The sequence below is a fragment of the Panthera leo genome, chromosome E1 (genome assembly GCF_018350215.1).
Source record: "Panthera leo isolate Ple1 chromosome E1, P.leo_Ple1_pat1.1, whole genome shotgun sequence".
Lineage (NCBI taxonomy): Eukaryota > Metazoa > Chordata > Mammalia > Carnivora > Felidae > Panthera > Panthera leo.
In genome coordinates, this window is record NC_056692.1 from 3,306,978 (window position 1) to 3,325,469 (window position 18,492).

Sequence of the window (18,492 nt, forward strand, 5' to 3'; positions counted from 1 at the left end):
TGTTCAGTCCTGTTCTGCTACCCGCTTCGGAGGGGAAGCCATCGGTGTTCTGGCTTTCTGAGAGGCGCCAGGCTGAGCTGAGCACCTGCCCAGGGCAGGCAGACCGAATGTGAATGGCGACCTTGTCCCTGAGCAAGCGTGCTGTCCCGTAGGACGGGGACGGTGGTGCCACACGGGGTTTTCACCCGGATGATGTGCGCCAAGTCTAGGCTCCGTAAACGCTTTCTTTGTCTGGTCTCGGACCTGCCCTGATGGTTTTGAGTTTGGGGCCCCGAGTGCAAGACTTTGCATTGGTCCGCATTTATTTCAGTTTTAGCTGGTTTTCAACTCTCATTCCAGCCTGCTAAGACGCGTCCTCGGGCAGCCTGCCTGCGATACCCATGTTAGTGCTGCTGGTACCACACTGCGTGTTGTGGGTCCTCAGGGGGAACAGGGCAGGGCTCGTTCCCTGGGTTGGGGAGGGTTCTTGACTCCCCACCTGTCGAACTCCCACTTGGGAAGCTGCCTCCATAGTTTCTAGTGAGTCTTTTACACCCTGGTTAGAAACACCGACTTCAAAAAAAGAATCTTTTCTTTGAAGTGATAGGGGAAAGAAGGGTCCTACGTTCTCACCCTGTGCTGGTCTAGTTCCGTGTGCAAGTCCAAAGCCTAGGAGCTGCCAGACCTGAGATTCGTTTTCTGGTCCCTGGGCAGCCTAAGTGGCCAGCTTCAAGAGGGGGTGTCTTTCTCCCCTCGGTGGACCCTCTTCCCCCCTGAATAAACCAAAAAGAGACAGAGCTTAGGAACAAACGTCTTATAGGATTTAATGTTTTCGGGGATGGGAGGGACTGAGGCCTTAAGGGGTAAATGGTGGGGTGCTCGCCAGCAGGAAGGCATTGGGGTCCCAGAGGGCTAGACGGAGCTGACTGGGTGGGCCACAAGCTCACCAGGGCCTTATGCTCTCTCAGTCTCTGTCTCAGAACATTCTGGAACCACCGGTGCTCCTTAAACCCGGACTTGCTGTTGTTCCTTCCTCCTCACCTCTGTCCAGATGTCTGACAGATCCTGGATAAACTGTTGGATCTAACAAGGCAAGGGGACCGGGGCTCAGCCCAGCCAGCGGCAGGCCACCCCACCCCCAAACGGAGCACGGCCGGGCAGAGCTTGTAAGGAGTCACTGTCTCCCTGTGACTGATTTCTCGGGGCCACTTTCCCTTATTTGACAATTATTCTAGTTGAAGCTTCAGGCTTGGCAGACTAGAAGGCACAAACAGGGAACTCCTGGAGGCACACACGGTGAAAGTACAAAGTCCAGCTGACCGTCTGGGGAGGGCAGGGGCGAGGGGATGCCGGAGCAGACCCTGGTACTAGAAGCCTCCGGCGGGCAGGGGCCAGCAGCGTGGGGGGAGACGGCTCTCCACAAGTGAACAGCCTTCACGGTGGGCGTTTGCTCGGAGCCCAGAACTGACGCCCCTTATGATCATCTTGAGTCATCGACGGAAGCTTGAGTTCTATTCGCAAGCTTCTGTTTCAAGGCGTGCGACGTGGGCACCTGGCCTCCTCACGCGGCCCTGGGGAAATCGGTTCATCTTTCTGGCACTTAGCTTCTTCATCTTTAAGAAGGGAAGGGGGACAACAGGTTGGCCTAGATGGCCTCTACCATCTCAGTTCTAAAGTCTCTCCTTTTCGGGGCGCCTGGGTGGCTCAGTCGGTTAAGTGTCCAACTTCGGCTCCGGTCATGATCTCATGGTTTGTGGGTTCAAGCCCTGCGTCGGGCTCTGTGCTGACAGCTCAGAGCCTGGAGCCTGTTTTGGATTCTGTGTCTCCCTCTCTCTCTGCCCCTCCCTCTCTCTCTGTCTCTCTCTCAAGAATAAATAAACGTTAAAAATAAAATCGAATTAAATGTCTCCTTTTCAAGGATGTTCCTGGGGATGGGACCACGCGGACCGTCCAAAACTCTCAACAGCCCCCTTCCCCTCCCCATACGGTTACTATTGCAGATACAATTCCTGTTTTGCAAACGAGGAAACAGAGTCCCTGAAGGAAAGTAACTTCCCCAAGATCACGGAGAAGACAAGTGCAGCACTCCTCCAACTATGTTCTTATGATAAACGATCACACTCCGCCCCCCAAGAGGGTTCTGTGGTCAAGTAAACTTTGGAAATGTTATCTGCTTGGAGAGGCTGGGGCAGAGCCCCAGCAAAGTCCTGTGTGTCACCTCACACAACCCTTTTCTTTTTTTTTTTTTTTAACGTTTATTTATTTTTGAGACAGAGAGAGACAGAGCATGAACAGGGGAGGGTCAGAGAGAGAGGGAGACACAGAATCGGAAACAGGCTCCAGGCTCTGAGCTGTTGGCACAGAGCCCGACGCGGGGCTCGAACTCACGGACCGCGAGATCGTGACCTGAGCCGAAGTCGGACGCTTCACCGACTGAGCCACCCAGGCGCCCCTAAGCTCCTTTTTCAATAACACTAAGACATCATTTGTCTTTGTCTCTCTTATTCGCTCACGAGCGAACAGTGGCTTTTACCAGAGTGGGACGTTTCTGTGACATAGGCTGTCACAACAAGACGAATGCTGAAGCCGAAGGGAGAACCCACCTGTCCTCCAGGAAGCCAGACATTAAGTGGATTTGCAGAAATGTTCCTTGTCCCACAGAGCGTTCTTTTGGAAATGTGCTTTGCGTCAGGAACGCCATTTACGTTAACATGCTTCTTGTTGTCCTTGAATAATGAATTAAGGATTTTTAATTTTTCTGTTTGAATGTCTCCTACGGTAAATATCAGCAGCTATAACCCATACAAACAAAAGCTCTTTGAGGGTCTTCAACAAATGTGAAGGGTGCACAAGCCTCCTGCTCGCAGAAAATTTGAGAATTGTGGCTTCGGGAGCAAGCTTTCTTACAAACTGCCTTCGCAGTCTTTGAACTGTCGATAATTCTGTTCTATGTGCTTTGAGCTGCAGGCTGATTCTCCGGGTTGAGGAAATAAATCCCTCCTCCTGGCTGGTCAGCGGGGTGAAATCTTTAGATTTCACGGGTTTTACTTTGTTGTTGTTGTTAAATAGGGGAGATGCCTTCTGGCCCATTGCTTTCGTTGGCTTGGATTTGATATTCATTCACCAAACGCTTATTGAGCGCCTACTGTGTGCCAGGCACTGTATTAGACACCGAGATACAGCAAATGACTAAACAAACACAGAGTCCAGTCTTGAGGAGCTTTCTGTTATTTGACAGCAGCACTCAAGGCTTTTGCCAAAGGAACAAATAATTAGTCATGGTTCTGTGCATCTGACAGGAAGTATGGCTAACCCGTCTTCTGGTACAGAGCTCCCCAAAGTGCGGGATATCTGTGCCTTTGGTGGGAAGTGAGATGATTCTGGGGCGCCTGGGTGGCTCAGTCGGTGAAGCGTCCGACTTCGGCTCAGGTCCTGATCTCGCGGTTCGTGGGTTCGGGCCCCGCATCGGGCTCTGTGCTGATGGCTCGGAGCCCGGAGCCTGCTTCGGATCCTGTGTCCCCCTCTCTCTCTGCCCCTCCCCGGCTCACGCTCTGTCTCTCTCTCTCAAAAATAAATACACGTTAAAAAAAAAATTTACGGAAGGGAGACGATTTGGGGTGGCACACGGACACAGCATCACACGGCTTTGAAGCATAGTGAGAAAGTTCTTTCCTTTCCAATTTCCTTTTAGTTACTTCAAAGAGAAAAATCTCAGGGTGCCCCTAATAAGACAGACACCAACACTTTCCTAGACGTGCTGACTCCCCCCACCCCCAATTTCCTCTTTTCCCAAAGCGTGGGCCCCAGGCACGGAGCTTTCAGCACGTCTCTAGAATCTAAGAAGACTGTTTTTGCACCAGCGATGGATTCAATCGTGGGTCCCCGCTGGGGCCCGCGTTCACTGGGGCCAAAAGGGTCTCAGCGCTAACGCCGTGGTTCTCAAAGCGTGGAAGCCAGACCAGCACCATCACCTGGGAACCTGCTGAAAAATGAAAATCCCTGGGTTCTCATTTCGGACCCACCGAGTCAGAGACTCTGGAGGCGGTGACCAGTAGTACCCCCCCTGACCTGGTGACTCTGATCCTGTTAAATTTGAGAACCACTGCTCTGTGGGGTTCATTCTTCCACTGGACCAATGGACAGCCATCTTAGCTCAGTCGGGGCAGCTGGCCAGGGCACCTGCACCCCCTCTTACCATGTCCAGCTGTTTGTGGGTGTCATCCAGGGACACGGAAGGGGTCTCCTTCAGCTGCTTGCTCACGATCTGGAAGAGGTTCAGTGCCGCCATCTTGATGGTGCCAAGCAAGAGGGTCTTCTTGGCGGCCGTGTTCTGGATGTGTGCCCAGCGAGATTCCTGGGGAGGCGACGGGGCCGGGACATGAGCAGGTGTGTGCGTGTGTGTCCCTTGCTCACCCAGAAGCCCCCACCCCCGCGCTCACCCAGACGATGACGTCGCTGCGGGCTCGGTCAAAGCGCATCTGCAGACGCGCCAGCTCGTTGTTGTGCTGCAGGATCTCGTCGTCCTTCTCCTCCATGTAGCGTGCCAGCCGTGCCTTGGCGCGCTCGATCTTCTCCTGGCCCTCCTGCGCTAACTGCATGAGGTCGTGGTGCATGCTTATCAGCGTCTTGTAGCGTGAAATCACCTCGTGGATCTCCTCGAACTGCAGAGGGGGCTCCCATCACGGCACGGCCGCCCCCCAGGCCCACCTGCCAGGTCCCTGGCTGGATGCCTCAGCCTAGTGGGGAGACCCTCGGCCAAGGGCAAAGGGCAGAGGCCGTGAGGAGTCCCCCCGCTGGCCCTCCTGGGTTGGTATGGGCCATGGGACAGGTGTCGGGGGCACGTGCAATCGGGAGCTAAGGTCCTCGGTCTGCATGTTGCAATCACTGGGAGCTTTACATTTTTTTAAATGTTTATTTTATTTTTGAGAGAGAGGGATAGAGAGAGACAGAGTGCGAGCAGGGGAGGGGCAGAGAGAGAGAGGGAGAGAGAGAGAATACCAACCGGCCTCCACACTGTCAGCACAGAGCCTGACGTGGGTCTCGAACTCACGAACCGTGAGACCTCAACCTGAGCCGAAATCAAGAGTCGGAGGCTTAACGGGCTGAGCCACCCAGGCTCCCTTCCACCAAGATGTTCGTTTTAATAAACACGAGGGGGTCTGAGGGGGTCCCTGGCACCCGAATTTTGCACAAAGGTCCCCCAGCTGGATTCTAGAGGACCTGGTGGCTGGGGCTTTGGGGGGGGGCGGGGCGGGGAAATGCATTTTGAGATGTCTCCCAAGGCAGTAATGACCGTATCCAACAAGAATGTACCCAGAACCATTTGTAAGCCAGGCCGGATGCTAAGCACTAGGTCCGGAGCAGGAGATAAGAAAGGCAGACCCTGCTCTTGGGAAGCCTGAAACTCGGGGTGGTACAGAGTGAGGACAGACAGACAGGGAAAGAGTTACAACTCCGAGCGATAAGCCCTATCTAGGACTGGAGGATGGGGCCGGCCAAAGACTGTAGGGTAGTATCTTCAGCCCAAGGCTCTCTGGTATTTGTTCACACTTGCTGAGGTCTGCCTCCAGCTGGGGGCTGGAGAGGGCACCGGTGGGGCGGGTGGCCTGCCGGGCTCGGCTGTCCCCTCCAGCACGGTGCCGGGCCGTGACATTCTGACCCGACCCCGCAGACCACGGGCAGCAGAACAGAAGCCCTGTGGCCCTCTCTCCGTAGAAGGTGGCGTGGGCACCCGATCCAGGATGCCAACTCACCTCCCCAGGGGTTTATCGGAGTGGGCCTTCCGGCTGCCCAGGGGACATGCCCTGAGCGCCTTCTCCATCTCGTGACATTCCCAGCGACACACTGGCGTTCCGGGAAGTGCCCTGTTGGCCTTTCCATCAGCATGCCCCTGTGGGGGAGGGACCACCCAACCCGGCATTAGAGGAGGTGGGGACAGCCAGCAAAGGTTTCCTGGGGTGGCCAAAGTGGGGCCAGAGGTATGAACATAGCCGGCCAGGCGGGGGCAGGTGGGGGAAGGCGAGGACAGGTAAGGGAGCAGCCAGCCCAACGATGACAGGGGAGGGGCGGGGGTGTGTGGCAGGTTTAGGACGAATAGCCTGGGTTCAAGATGGGGACGGAGAGGTCCACCTGCAGGAAGTAAAAAAAAAAGAAGTGCCCCGTGAACCCGGAAGAGGAGAGTGGACTTCCTCCATTCAAGGATTCTAAGAAGCAGAGAGAGAACGTTACGTCTGCATTTCCGGAAGTTCCCCGAGTCCACGACCCAAGAGCACATGACAGTTAAGTTGAACGGAGCTCCCAAGGGTACTCAGTGCTGATGTCAAAGGGACTGGGGTGCCCACCTGCAGAGGCTCCCGCTGTTCAAGGATGGGACGCTCTGGGGGCACCTGGGTGGCTCAGTCGGTTAAGCGTCCCACTCTGGATTTCGGCTCAGGTCGTGATCTCGAGGTTCGTGGGTTCAAGCCCCGCCCGCGTCGGGCTCTGTGGTGACAGTGTGGAGCCTGCTTGGGATTCTCTCTCTTTCTCTCTCTCTCTCTCTCTCTTTCTCTGCCCCTCCTCCCAATAAACAAATAAACTTAAAAAATAAACAAGTAAAGACAGGACATTGAAACATCAGCTAGAGTGAGCGCAAAGGATCACAGCACACCAAATGTGTCAACAACCCACGAATTCGTAACGATACCGACAACATTACAGGTCACTTTTGGAAGCTGCCAGAGACTCCGTTCATTAAGGTGAAAACTGGAATATAGAGTCCGGCAGTTAACAAGCCTTTCCCTTAGGACTCACGAGGTCATCAAAGGTAGCTGACGAAAGGAAGAGCCCGTCTATGATATCTTTCTCCCGGTGGTAGTTTTCTCACTAATACGTGAAGAAGGGAAGACAGAACATTTCCAGCTCCTTCCAGAACAGAACCACCCCCTTATGGTTCAGTAGCTGCCCGCCCACTATCAGAGAAACCAGAATTGTGGATTCTATCACCAAGGATTCACTTGTGCCTCTTTTTAAATATATCAGCAGGATCATACGTATGTTCTCTTTTCTGTTCGGCTTTTTAAAAATTTTTTTTAAAATATTTATTTATTTTTGAAAAAGAGAGAGAGACAGAGCGTGACTGAGGGAGGGTCAGAGAGAGAGGGAGACACAGAATCCGAAGCAGGCTCCAGGCTCCGAGCTGTCAGCACAGAGCCCGGCGCGGGGCTGAATTCACAGACCGCCAGATCATGACCTGAGCCAAAGTCGGACGCTCAACTGACTGAGCCACCCAGGTGCCCCAGTTTGGATTCTTTTGATCAGCAGAATCATGTATGTGACACTTGAAAAACAAACATCCCAACCAAATGCCGTGTGGGGACCTTGTTTGGACCATGATTGGAACGAACCAATTGTACAAAAAGCACGTGTGCAACAGTTGGGGAAATTTCAATGTTGACTGGATATTTAATATTAAGGCGTTACTGTCACATTTTTACGAGGTGTGACAATGGCATTTCCCTTATCTTGGAGAGTCACATATTGAAATACTTAGAGGCTAAAAAAAAATATCATTTGCTTCAAAATGGCGGAGGTGGGAAGAAGGTATGGGGGATGATAGGATGAGTTCATAATTGTTGGACTTATGTGGTGAGTAACGGGCATTCAGGAGACTATTTTTGTATACGTTTGGAATTTTCCATAATTGAAAAGATTAGGGTTTTTAATTTTTTATTTATTTTTACATTTTTTTAAATGTTTATTTTTGAGAGAGAGAGAGAGAGAGAGAGAGAGAGCAGGGGAAGGGCAGAGAGGGAGGGAGACACAGAATCCAAAGCAGGCTTCCGACTCTGAGCTGTCAGCACAGAGCCCGACGTGGGGCTCAAACTCACAAACTGCGAGATTAAGACCCGAGCCGAAGTCACTTAACCAATGGAGCCACCCAGGCGCCCTTATTTTTACATTTTTTAATGTGTATTTATTTTTGAGAGACTGAGAGAGACAGAGCGCAAGCAGGGGAAGGAGCAGAGAGAGAGAGGCAGACACAGAATCGGAAACAGGCTCCAGACTCAGAGCCATCGGCACAGAGCCTGACTTGCGGCTCGAACTGTGAGATCATGACTTGAGCTGAAGTCGGATGCTCGACCAACTGAGCCCCCTGGATCTTTGGATACGTAATACGTCACCAAAATAATAAAAGCAGGCATGAGAATGAGCAGTTTAAAAATCAGGATACTGGTTACCTCCGGAAAGAGGGGAAGAAGGATGGGGCTTGGAAGGGGGGGGGGCTCCCAAGGGCTTTCAATTAAAGACATGGTTTTATTTAAGGAAACAGAACTGGGGGGGAATATTAAGATTTGCAAAGCTGTGATGCCTACTTGGGTGCTATGATATATTTCTCTGTACTTTCAGTATGCTTAGAATATTTTGGAAGACATAACGGAAGAAGGAAACAAGAACGGAAGAAGGAAAAAGAAAGAAAGAGGGGCAGGGGGGTCACGCTGGCTGTAGAAAGAGGGACAGGCTGGTGACCAGGAGTAAGGCTGTGTTGAACTCCTCTGGATGAGGGATTGAGGTACCTTGGGGGTCTGGATGGGGAAGGGACAGGGGCCAGATTCCAGAAATATTTCAGAGGCAGGATAGGCCAGATCTGCTGATTGATGGCTGCAGGGAGGAGGGGGGGAGGGGAAGGGGAGGATAAGTCCTATCTTATCATTTATCTGCTGCTTTGATATGTGGTCTTCCCTCACTAGCCCCCCCCTCCCCCCCTCCCCCGGGACGAACTGAACCATTTACTACACAATGGATCCACCTTAGAATGGAGGGCGTAACACAGATCTGGGCCTCACGCACAGATAAATTAGTTCTACATGGAAGCTGCTGGAACTTTAAAAAGCGGAGCATCCTTTGCGTCCCGGCTCTGCCCTCAGGACCCGGATCCACAACCCCCACGGAGGACACACTTCAGGACTGGCTCCCTCTGGGGAGGGGGCCCTGCCTGCTGCTGTCACCAGGGGGGCGTGGGGAGACCGGTGGCCTGGGAGGCATCCGTGGGAGGCCTTCAGGGGGGCAGGGATGCCCAGGGAGAAAAGTGGAGGACCACTGAAGGAAGGGGCTGGGCGGAAGGAGCCCGGGAGGAGGCTGAGGAGGAAGGCCCAGAGGCGGGAGGAAAGTAGGAGACAGGAGGGGAGCCCCTGTTCGAGGAGGAGGTCGGGGAGCCCCGTGCAGGCCGGTAGTGGCCTCTGTAGCTCTGTGCTGGGTTTGGCCTCTGCTACCTTCTCCCCCTCGTCTCCACCGCCTCTCGGGTCTACAAAACGCACCGGGGGCGAGGGCAGGGAGGGTTGGGCCCAGGCCACATCCGGCCGCAGGCAAAGCTTATCACACACACACACACACACACACACACCCCTCCCCAGCCGCTCCCGCGCCCCCCTCACCTCCGAGTGCTCCACCACCTTCTCCAGGTACTTGTTGAAGACGCAGAACTCCTGCATCCTGGTGCTCAGCCGCTGGTGCTGCAGCCGCAGGGCCCCCATCTCCTGCTTGACCTTGGCCAGCTCGCGCACCCGCTGCCTCTTCAGCTCGCGCTCCTTGTTGGCTTTCTTCAGGGCGCGGATCCGTTTCTGGTCGTTCTCCTGGGGGGGGGGAGGGGACGGGAAGAGGGGAGGGGGCACCTGTCACACTCTGACGCTGCCCTCCCCCCGGCGAGGCCCTCGCCCCTCTCTTGGAAACGCTGGGGGTCCAAGCCTAGGGGGCTGGGGTAGGAGGCAGGCCGGGCTGGGGTAGGAGGCAGGCCGGGCGGGGCCAGAGCGCGCTCCCATAGCTGGCACTGAGGCCCAGGAGGTGGTGCCCTGAAAGACAGACACGAGGCTCAGCTCTGGCCATCGGGCTGACCCCCCTTCTCCTTCATCCTGCAAAGTCCTCCCCCCCACCAGAGATCAGGGGCCACACCCACCCCTCCCAGTGCCCCCATGTGGCTCCTTTCCCTCCTCGGGGGCTCCCGGGATTCCACACGGATGGAAGGTGTTTGGAAGCAGGTGAAGGCACGCGTGACATTTGCCCTGTGCCCCGGGAGCCCCCCAGAGGATCAAGGGTCCCCTAAACCAGCGGCTCTCAGGTCCAGCTGCGTATCACAATCCCCTGGGGAGCTTTTTATTTTATTTTCATATTTTTTTCATGTTTATTTCGTTTTGAGACAGAGAGAGCACAATCGAGGAAGGGGCAGAGAGAGAGAGGGAGACACAGAATCAGAAGCAGGCTCCAGGCTCGGAGCTGTCAGCCCAGAGCCCGACGCGGGGCTTGAACTCACAAACCACGGGATCATGAGCTGAGCCAAAGTTAACCAACTCAGCTGCCCAGGATCCCCCTCGTCCCCCCGGGGTTGCAAGCAAACAGACACCCAGGGGTCCATATTTGTAACAATTTTTTTTTTTTAGGATTCCCACGCTGTGGAGCGTCTGGCAGCCATTTGGAGGACCTCTCACCCCCAAATCTCCTGCCGCCCCAACCACACGCCACTAGCTTTTCTCTGGCCACTGGGAAGGACTGGACCCCTGGAGGATACACGCAGGCCGCCAGCTTCTTTTCCCACCTGGATTACGCACAGAGCAAGACTGGAAATGCTTAAGAGCAGGGGTCCCCCGTGGGATCACCCCCGGGAGCTGGGCCAGGCCCCTCAGGGCCCCGTTCGTGCTGGCTGGAGCTGGTCTGGACAAATCCGGATGGTTAAATCCTCCTCTGAGGACGGATGGAGAGGAATTGGATTGTGATGCCTGGGCCTGGTCCTTCAACCAACCCCTGCCTGGTCTTTCAGTACAAGGACGGAGGGGTGGCTGAGTGGCGGGGAATAAAACTCTGCCTGGTTCCCCTTTGTGTCCCCATGTGCCTCACCCTGACCGCGGCACACTCGTTTATTCGTCATCATCCACCCATCCATCCATCCATTCATTCGTTCGTTCACTGGAGACACTGTGTGCACCAGGGAAACAGGAAATTACGAACAGTATTGAGGACGCGAAGGGAGAAGCCCCAGGCGTCGCTGAGCCGCGAAGAGACTTTCAACCGGGGTGACGAGTGGGCAAGAGCAAGGAGGAGGAGGCCAGTTTGCGAGGGTGGGTTCCCCCCCGGCCCCTCACACCTGGATGAACTGCTCGAACTTCTGGATGTGAGCCTTCAGCTGGGCCTCCTTGGTACCCAGCTCCTCCCAATGCAGATTCAGGGTTTCCATCCGGCGCCGAAACGTCTTGGGGGTTGGGGAGGGCAGAGAGGTCAGGAGGGCCCCTCCCCCCGCCCCGCCCCTCCCTCCCGGGCGCCTCTGTCCCCAGGCCTGCCCGGTTCGGAGCGCAGGGTCCCGGGACCCTGCTCCCCTCGAGGCTCAGGTCCTTCCTCTCTCCTCCCTGGGAACACAGAAGCTTCGCCGGGACTCCCAGCTCTGGCCGCCCACACAGAGGAGGACTGTCCCGGGGCTCTGAGCCCCGGGGCCCTTCCTGCCCTCCGTGCCTCCAGTCCCCCACCTCCTTCTTCTGCTCCATAGCAATGTGCATGATCTCGGCCTCTTTCTTCTTCTCCAGGAGCCGGATGGATGGGGACTCCGACTGCTCCTCAATGTTGGGGAACTTCCTGCCCAAGACACGGGCAAGACAGGCCGGTGGGTTCCGAGCGCCTGGGGCGGGCCGGGGCTGGCGGTAACCCGTGGGCACGGAGGGGGAAGGGGGTCCTGTCCCCCACGGGAGTGAAAGGGACGGTGTGTTGAGAGGGGACAGGGCTGTGTTGGCGCCTGGGAAGCACGCTGGGGCAGGGCGATGAGGATTGGGGGGGGGGGGGGGGGAGGGGCGCAGGGTTGTAGGAAGTGGAGGGGACGGGCTGGGAGGTGGGGCGTGGGGGGTGTGGGGGGCACTCACTGCAGCAGCTGTAGTAGCCTCTCCCCATACTGTAGCCGGAAGTACTCGGCCAGCTCGTCCTCCTCCATGATGCCCAGGCTCATGCTGGTGTGACCCGATGGGCCAGGCGGCCGGATCCTCGCAGTGAACCGGTGGCTGGGGGTGGCTGGGGGGGGGGGGGGGGCGGTAGCTGGGCTCTTGCTTCTCCCTTCCTTCTGCTTGTCAGGGTCCCCGGAGGGTGGGTGTCTGAGACCCCGGAAAGACGGCTGGACACCTGCGGTGGGCAGCTCAGGATGATGTATTGGGAAGTGAAGGGAGATCTGGTTACCTAGCAACGGATCTCCTGGTTCTGTGGACCACCCATTGGAACTCAGGCTTTGCTCTCTGACCCTTGTCCCCCCTGACCCCAGTCTTGCTGGAATCCCACCCCCCTGCTCCTGCATTTACCCCCCAGGAGCTTGGGGAAGAAGTTAGGACTGAAGAGATGCTGGTGTCCAGGCCTGGGAGGGAGGGTCTGGGTGGCCATGGCCCAAGAGGGGGTTTTGGTAGAGGGGTGTCCTTGGGGGTTCAGGTGTGTGTGTGTGTGAGAGAGAGAGAGTGAGGGGGGGTGAGGGAGGGACTGGAGCTGGGACAAATGGCCCAGAAGAAAAGGAGGCAGGGGTGGGGGCCTGCAGGAGGGTGGGAGGAGGCCCGAGCTTGAGAACCAAGTGGTGGGCGAGGGAGGGATGCGCGTGGGGATAGGCGGGGAGCCTGGGGACCAAGGAGGCCCACTGGGGGGTGGGGGAGGTGGGGAGGCGGGCGCCGAGGAGTCCGGGGCGGGGTGGGGGTGGGGGGCGACGGCGGCGACCTCGAGTCGTTGCTGCGGGACACGGTTCCCGGTTCCGCACTGTCCCTTCTGCTCCCCGCCGGCGCCTGCAGCGGACTCGGCCCCTCCGGGTCTGGGGACGGGGGTCCCTCCAGGGAAGGGCGGCGCCCCCCAGTGGGCGAGCCCTCCCCGCGGCACTGCCGGTCCTCTGGTGCCCCCTGCTGGCCGCCTGACGCCGCACCTTTTCCGGCTCCCCAGTGCCCTTGGCGCTGACCGCTGGGGGGGGGGGGGGGCGGGGCGGGGATGAGGGGGAACACGACGGCACCCCCACCCCCACCAGCCTCTCAGCCAATACGGGTTCTCACCGGGAGCGCCCCCAAAGAAACAGGCACACAGCAGGATGACAAGAGCGCCAGTAAGGACACGACGCTTCGCAAAAGGGGACGCTTCTCTCTTTGTTTATTCCTAGAGCCAGCACGGTCTTCGTTTGGGGTTTACCCTCTTTCCCCCTCCTCGAGGGCTGCCTGTTTCTCGAGTCACCTGTTTGCCCTGGCATATGGGCACGTGCCTGGTTGCATCTATGGCATCAGGTGGCCCAGGGCCAGGTCGGCGCCTACAGGCAGCTGCTAAGGCATCCTCTCCTGCGCGTGCACCCCGCCTGTCTGGGAGCCCTTTTGGTTGCTTCCTCTGTACCTCGCACGGGAATCTTCCTCTCCACTACCCATCCCTCTTTGGGCTCCCCCTGCCCTCCCAGGGGCCTTGGGGAAGATGCAGGGCTGTCTGGGATTCACAGATTCCTTGCCTGGGTGAGCCCAGCTTCCCCTCCCCCCCCTGCGCCCAGCCCTCGTCCCTCTTGATGTTTGCCTTTGAGGCATCTGGCAGGATCTCCTGTTGGCTTTAGGTTGTTGGAAAACAATTAGGCATTTCTGTGTTTTTGGTCAGTTCCCATCCTCCCTCTGAGACAATTAACTGCTTGAAAAGGAGAGGAGGAAAATATCTGGAGAAAAAAAAAAAAAAGATCCAGGTTAATGTCTTAAAAAATGTTATCCCGCCAGGCAGAACAGCATAGTGTTGGGTGCACAATCAAGCTCTGGATGGGAAGAAAACACTTTTTGTCTACCTTGTATTCCATTCCATATGTGTCTTAGGTTCCCTATAAGTGGAATCACACGGGCGAATTGTATTAAATATGTTTCAAAACGGTTGTTACAGAAGAACTTGTATGGGTCAAGTATATTTTTGTTAGTTGCTGTAATAAACAATGGCTTAACAAGGTCCAACTTTGCCCAGTGCTCCCCCCCCCCCCCCCCCCCCGTGGAGATGATCCTGTGTTTTATCTTTCGCTCTGTGAATACGGTGTCTCACACGGATTGATTTTCACATGTTCGACCTACCTTGCATCCCCAGGGATCGATCCCACTTGGTCTTGGGGGACCCTGTTTTTGAAGAGTTGTTGAATTCAGTTTGCTAGTATTTTATGGAGGACTTTGACATCTGCGTGCATCAGAGACACTGGCCTGTAGTGTTCTTGTGGTGTCTTTGCCCGACTTTGGTATCTGCGTGATGCTGGCCTCATAAAATGAGTTTGGAAGTGTTCCCTTGCCTTTTATTTTTTGGAAGAGTTTGAGATGGTTTGGTAGTTCTTTGAATATTTGGTAGAATTCAACCGTGAAACCATGAGGGTCTTGGGCTTTTCTTTCCAATTTTCCACTTTCAGCTGCTTTGGGGGAGGGGTGCTTTTCCCGGATGCTCCCACCCCCCCCCCCCCCCCCCAGTCTCCGTCCTCTCTCCTCCCACAAAATGGGTTCCCTACCTTTCGGGGCTTCTCGCTCCCCAAGTTCAGCTCTTCGTGTCGCATACCTGCTGAATTCTGTGGTTCAGGTTGTGCAGATTGTTGTGTTAATCTTCCAGTCGGTTTTCTAGGTGTGTAGGATGGTTCAGTGTTGGTCTGGCTGGATTTCATGGACGCAAGACACACGAAAAGCCTCCATGCTGTGTTGCCATCTTGGCTCCTCCCTTGGGCTTTTCTTTGTTTGGAGGTTTTTATTTATTTATTTAGAGAGAAAAGGTGTGAACAGAGCAGGGGCAGAGAGAGAGGGAGAGAGAGAATCCCAAGGAGGCTCTGTGTTGTCAGCGCAGAGCCTGATACGGGGCTGGATCCCACGAACTGGGAGATCATGACCCGAGCTGAAACCCAGAGTCGGATGCGTAAGGGACTGAAGCACCCAGGCGCCCCGTGTCTATTTTTTGTTGAGTCACTCTTGGTAAGTTGTATGTTTCGAGCAATTTATCCATTTCTGGGCTATCCAGTTTAGATACATGTAATTGTTCATAATAGGCCATTATCTTTTTTATTTTTTTAAAAAATTTTTTAATGTTTATTTATTTTCTAGAGAGAGAGAGAGCAGAGAGACAGGGAGACAGAATCTGAAGCAGGCTCCAGGCTCTGAGCTGTCAGCACAGAGCCTGACACGGGGCTCGAACTCACAGACCACGACCTGAGCCAAAGTCGGAGGCTCAACCGACTGAGCCACCCAGGCGCCCGTGATAATTTTTAAGTTTCCTTTTGATTTCTCCTTTGACCTAGTGGTTGTTCAAGAGTCTGCAAATTTAAGTTACAGATGGCTATTCAACTTAAATGTAAAAGTAAGAGACGTAGCAGGATATCCAGTGAAGGCGGCATGGCTCTGTTTTCTGCGTCTGCCAGAATGTAGCCTTGATTCGGTGAGATGCGTAAGCCACACGTAAGTCTCCAGACACTCTGTAAGTTTAAGTTCTGACCAGAAGCATTTGGAGCCTTCATTTCCCCGCATCCTCACCAACACCGTATATTACCAATCTTTGAATTGTTTGCCAGTCGGGTGAAAATGATACTCCGTTGTTGTTTTAAATTAATTTCCTCTAATTTTTGGTGAGGCTATGCACCTTCTCATACACAGAGCCATTTCTCCTTCTGTGTGTTTCTTACTTGCATTTGATGCACATGGTTGTGTTGTATTTTCATTGGCTTATAGGACATACTCTATGTGTAAAATTTCAGATATATTGACTATATAGGCTGTATCAACTCTGGATAGCGATCTTACATTTTGGATGCTCTTTTCCACCGATCCTAATATTTTCGAGTCAGTTGGATTGGCATTCGATAAAACAAGAGGCAGGGAAGGCAACGAAGGGCCCAGCTGGCCAACGGCTAGTAACCCAAGCTGACTTACAAATCACCAGGAGAATGAGCTCTACCTTCTTTGAAGCAGAGACGGCACCAAACAGGAGAAGAGGGGACAACCCTGTGCCCCCATCACACGAGGTACAAGATGTGCAGTCCCCAAGAACGTTTTGAGCGCTTAGGCTCGGGGCGGACCCTTTTATTAACAAGCCTAAGTCCACCCCTTTGTGAGTTCATTCGTTGGCGTTGCACAGACTCTTCCCAAACTTCCGTGAGACCTTACTTGCCTCCTCGGCACGCGGTTTATGGTATCAGGGACGCCGGGAGGGGTCCTGTGATGGAACCAGGCTGGAGTGGGACCCACCCAGCTTGAATAACCGGGTTCTTGGCTCAACCACTCTGGTGGGTACAGAAACCTCAACCTTCTGTAGTCTTCTCCTCCTCCTTGTCATCTTGTTTATGTCTCTCAGTCTCTCCTCTGAATTCGTTGACTTTGGTCATTCAACATCTACTGACTATACACAGTCAATTCCCTCCTGCCATACAATAGCTTCCTCTTAGGACCAATACTGCCCAACGTATATATGCAAATATTTTTTTCCCAACTTATTGGTTGTTTTTAAATGTGCTGGGGGTTTTTTATCATAGAAATTTAAAACATTTATCGAGCCAAATCTGTCGATCATTTATTTTGGCAGGGGGTGGGGAGGGCTTTGATCTTTTGTTTAAAAAAGTCTTTCAGGGGCGGCTGGGTGGCTCAGTCGGTTGAACATCCGACTTCGGCCCAGGTGATGATCTCACGGTTCCTGAGTTCGAGCCCCGCGTCGGGCTCTGACAGCTCGGAGCCTGGAGCCTGCTTCGGATTCTGTGTCTCCTGCTCTCTCTGCCCCTCCCCGACTTGTGCTCTTGTCTCTCTCTCAAAAATAAATAAACATGAAAAAAAATTTTTAAAATTAAAAAAGTACATTTATTTAAAAAAAAGTCTTCCAAACTCAAAATTATAAGTGTATGCCAACCCATTTACTTTTAGAATTATGCTCATTTTAAAATGTTGCTTTGGGGGGGACACCTGCGTGGCTCAATCAGTTGAGTGTCTGACTCTTGATTTTGGCTCAGGTCGTGATCCCAGGGTTGTGGGATCGAGCCCCGTGTTGGGCTCTGTGCTGAGCGTGGAGCCTACTTGAGGTTCTCTCTCTCCCTCTGCCCCTCTCCCCCGCTAAAATTAAAAAAAAATAATAAAATGAAATGTTATTTTTAACCGTGGTAAGCATGCATCACATAAAATTGACCATCTTGGGGTGCCTGGGTGGCGCAGTCGGTTAAGCATCCAACTTTGGCTCAGGTCATGATCTCACCGTTCACGAGTTCAAGCCCCGCATCGGGCTCTGAGCTGTCAGCACAGCTGCTTGAGATTCTGGAGCCTGTTTCAGATTCTGTGTCTCCCTCTCTTTCTGCCTCTGCCCCACTCATGCTCTCTCTCTCTCAAACATAAATAAAACGTTAAAAAAGTCTTTTTGAATTTTTCAAAAATATTGACCATCGTAACCATTTTTAAGTATACCATTTAGGATTGCGAAGTATATTCATATTATGGAGCTACCAACCTCCAGAACATCTTCATCTTGCAGAACTGAAACTCTGTACCTATTAATCAACATCTCCCCAGTTCCCCCTCCTCCCCAGTCCCTGGCAACCACTAGTCTACTTTCTGTTTCCATGCATTTGATGACTCTAGGGGCCTCAGATAACTGGAATTATACAGCATTGTCCTTTTGTCATTGGCTTATTTCAGTCAGCATAATATCCTCAAGGTTCATTTGTATTGGAGCATGTGACAGGATTTCCTTCCTTTTCAGGACCAATGACACTCCATTGTATACATACACCACACTTGATGTCTCCATTCATCTGTTGAGAGACCCTTGACGTGGGTCCACCTTTTGCCAGTTGCGAACGAGGCTGCTATGAACACGGTTGTGCAGATACCTCTTTGAGAACCCGCTTTCAGTTCTTCTGGGTACATATCCAGAAATGGGGTCGCTGGGTCATATGGCAATTCGATTTCCAATATTTTGAGGAAGCACCGTACTCTTTTCCATGGCGGCCCCACCATGTTACATGTCTACCAGCAGCGCACAAGGGTTCCAATTTCTGCGCATCCTCACCAACTCCTGTTATTTCTGGTTTTTCAATAGTAGCCACCCTGACGGGCTGTGAGGTGATATCTCCTTGTGAAATTATATCATCTGTTAATTAGAGGAGTAATACACGAGTATATTCTCGTTAGACATCATTCCGATGCTATTGATACAGCTGGAGCCCAATCTATCCACCATCCAACCTCGTTTCCCAGAGGGACCGTGCACTCAGTGAAGACTTATGTTGAGTACCTGTGATGTGGCTGACGCTCTTCTAGGTGGGGGGGGGGGGGGGATAGAGCAGTGAACAATAAAAAGTCCCCACTGTGACAGCGGTTGAGGCAGGAAGCAGGGAATAAACGGACTCTAGTGATGACATCTGGGGCTGTTGTCTTCAGGGCACTTCCGTTGCTACCACCATGGGTGACTGTGGGTGAGGAGGAGGGGTGAGGAGGTGGGACAAAGGAACCAGTCAGTGCCCACAGACCCAGCCACGCCCCATAAAAACTCCCCCACTGGGTTGTCTATCCTCCAGGCCCCGTGGACACAGAA

The 18,492-nt window shown here is 53.9% G+C and overlaps 1 protein-coding gene across 2 annotated transcripts; it reads right to left on the reverse strand.

The window, feature by feature from the left end:
• Positions 1-778: 778 nt before the first annotated feature.
• Positions 779-12,004, reverse strand: CCDC42 (coiled-coil domain containing 42). Of its 2 annotated transcripts, none has more exons than XM_042915558.1 (7): positions 11,853-12,004; positions 11,466-11,571; positions 11,090-11,194; positions 9,390-9,587; positions 4,419-4,640; positions 4,175-4,333; positions 779-1,062 (listed from the first exon to the last, which is right to left on the reverse strand). In XM_042915558.1, exons 1-7 carry the CDS (start codon positions 11,933-11,935, stop codon positions 985-987), a joined length of 951 nt encoding a protein of 316 aa, XP_042771492.1. In that variant the 5' UTR covers positions 11,936-12,004; the 3' UTR covers positions 779-984. The 2 variants fall into 2 exon arrangements, with proteins under 2 accessions (XP_042771492.1, XP_042771491.1); XM_042915557.1 differs by lacking the exon at positions 779-1,062 and adding an exon at positions 1,069-1,592.
• Positions 12,005-18,492: the final 6,488 nt, after the last annotated feature.

Coding starts and splice junctions, on each gene's coding strand:
- CCDC42 (XM_042915557.1), bottom strand. CDS start 11,935: ATGAGCCTGGGCATCATGGAGGAGGACGAGCTGGCCGAGTACTTCCGG. Junction 11,572..11,852: donor AGGCTACTACAGCTGCTGCA/GTGAGTGCCCCC, acceptor TGTCTTGGGCAG/GAAGTTCCCCAACATTGAGG. Junction 9,588..11,089: donor AGTTCGAGCAGTTCATCCAG/GTGTGAGGGGCC, acceptor CCCCCCCCCCAG/GAGAACGACCAGAAACGGAT.